The 2,617-nt window shown below is 40.0% G+C and overlaps 1 protein-coding gene across 1 annotated transcript; it reads right to left on the reverse strand.

The window, feature by feature from the left end:
- Positions 1 to 1,580: 1,580 nt before the first annotated feature.
- LOC114875886 lies at positions 1,581 to 2,069 on the reverse strand. Its single transcript, XM_029186698.2, has 2 exons — positions 1,932 to 2,069; positions 1,581 to 1,833 (listed from the first exon to the last, which is right to left on the reverse strand). Exons 1-2 carry the CDS (start codon positions 2,027 to 2,029, stop codon positions 1,581 to 1,583), a joined length of 351 nt encoding a protein of 116 aa, XP_029042531.1. The 5' UTR covers positions 2,030 to 2,069.
- Between the last annotated feature and the right edge of the window lie 548 nt (positions 2,070 to 2,617).

Consider the following 2,617-nt stretch of genomic DNA (forward strand, 5'->3'; position numbering starts at 1 on the left):
GGATCAAGGGATGTAAGGGATGTGGAGATGTAAGGAATGCAGAGATGGAAGGGATGAAGAGATGGAAGGGATGAAGAGATGGAAGGGATGAAGAGATGGAAGGGATGAAGAGATGTAAGGGATGTAGGGATGAAATAAATGTAGGGATGAAAAGAATGATGGGATGAAAACAATGTAGTGATGAAAAGAATGAAGGGATGAGAAGAATGTAGGGATGAAAAGAATGTAGGGATGAAAAGAACGTAGGGATGAAAAGAACGTAGGGATGAAAAGAACGTAGGGATGAAAAGAATGTAGGGATGAAAAGAATGTAGGGATGAAAAGAATGTAGGGATGAAAAGAATGTAGGGATGAAAAGAATGTAGGGATGAAAAGAATGTAGGGATGAAAAGAATGTAGGGATGAAAAGAATGTAGGGATGAAAAGAGTGTAGGGATGAAAAGAATGTGGGAGTGAAAAGAATATGGGGATGAAAAGAATGTGTGTATGAAAAGAATGTGGGGATGAAAAGAATGCAAGGATATTAGGCATGCTGTGATATAAGGGATACAGAGATGTAGGGAATGTGGAGATGTAAGGAATGCAGGGATGTAAGGGACGATAAGATGTAAGGAATGTAGGGATGAAAAGAATGTAGGAATGAAAAGAATGTAGGAATGAAACGAATGTAGGGAGGAAAAAAATGTAGGGATGTAAAGAATTTAGTGATGTAAGGGATGCAGATAGGTAAGACTAGCAGGGGTGTAAGGGTTGCAGGAATGTAAGGGGTGCAGAGAGGTAAAGAATGCAGACATGTAAGACATGCTGGGGTTTAATGGAAATAGATGTCCTTGCGATTTATGGATATGGAGAGTAACAAAGTTGTAAAGAATGACGGGGTTGAAGAAATGCAACGATGTATGGCATGCATAGATGTGACGGATGCAGACATGTAAAGGACACAGGAATGTATAGAACGCAATGATGTAAGGGATACAAGACTATGAAGATAGGTTTGATTTCTAAGAAGCTTATAGAACAGAATGAAATACTAAATAAATTAGACTGTCAGCGCAAGCGTGAAAGGGATGAAGTTATAAATTTTATTGCTCTTGAGTTTATTAAAAAGATAAAAGACAAGTAAATTATATAAGCACAGAAAATAACCAAGATGTAAATGCATGTTTAACAGCTAGATGCATACTGCTTGGCGGTCTAGGGAAGACTGACGTTGTTGTAGATCGAACGGTTAACAGCGATCCTCGATCGTCCATGATTTTCTATTTCACTGCCGCCGCGGCTAGCTACTTTATTTAAATATTATATTATTCTGTTGAAATTATTTTCTTATAGATTTTTTGTTTAAATATACAGCTCGCAAATGAAATTAAGTACATTAAATGAATTATGCAGAAAAAAATTGGATAAATCGAATAATAAAACTCAGTTGCAGTTTTAAAATAATTTAATTATCAAAGTGCATGAAGTGAATAGATGATTTTCATACAATTATTTCAATAATTTTTCATTCTGGGACTATTTTTGATTAATTTAAAAAAGAATTTAATCAAATGGGATTAAAGGTGTGCCTTCAGTGGTGACTACTGGTGTGATAAAATAGGCACTGGTGAAATAGTCATGGTTGTCATACCGAACGTGTTGTCCGCATGCAGAGTTAACTTCACTTGGGGGTGTTTGGAACCTCCAAAATCATGACCCCTCCGGAACAAAGGCATATCCAGTCTCGTTGGATCTCTGGTCGCTGACGTAAAGGACGAATCAGCATCGAAAGTCAAATACGGGCGAGGATTTGAAATCGGGTTCGAGTTCCGTTTCAGCCCCAAGGGGGTGTCTCTGAAACACAAAAGCCATTGTTTAACGCAACGCTAGCCGTCCAACAACGTATTCCCGGATTTACATGTTGCCCACGCTCGTATTCTCGATATACTTACATGCATACGTGAATCGCCAGATAAAATTCAATCGCGGACGGGCCGGCTGCCTTCGGGGATAAAGCTAAAACCAGCTTCCATGGATCCGGGATGACCATGGTCCAGTCGGTTCCCTCTTCAGCGACGTCCTCGGGATCGGAATAGAAGATCCGTTTGCACAGAAATCGCTGAATTACGCTAAATTCTGACCGGCTAAGTTCGACCGGTCTACCGGCAGCTTTCCTTATGGGAACCCATTAAATGCTCACCATCACCTCGCGTCGTTTTCATGCTTATTCGACCAGCTAGACTTCGGTGTTCCATGATGGAAGATCGATCGATCACGAGACAAACGTACCCTGGCTATCCCTATGGGTCCTTGTTGCCAAAATATTGATGAACCTGGTGATTCGCGATGATCGACGAGGGGATCGTTCTTGGAAAGGGTAGCTTTAGAAAAGAATAGATATAACAAATACTTAACATGTTAATTTATTATAACAGAACCTCTCACAATCTACTTCGACGTCTTTTGTAATTCATCGCTCTACGAAGACAAGATTCAATCAACTTCCATCAAAGAAGAAGAACACACTTCAGTCTCGATAATTGGAAAGCTTCTCATTTTTACAAAATCCTTGAAGCTTCAGCCTCGTCGTCGTTTGAAGTTTCGCAAGGCGAGCAGACGCGATCGGGCGAGTACAAAC

Source organism: Osmia bicornis, chromosome 13, assembly GCF_907164935.1.
Source record: "Osmia bicornis bicornis chromosome 13, iOsmBic2.1, whole genome shotgun sequence".
Lineage (NCBI taxonomy): Eukaryota > Metazoa > Arthropoda > Insecta > Hymenoptera > Megachilidae > Osmia > Osmia bicornis.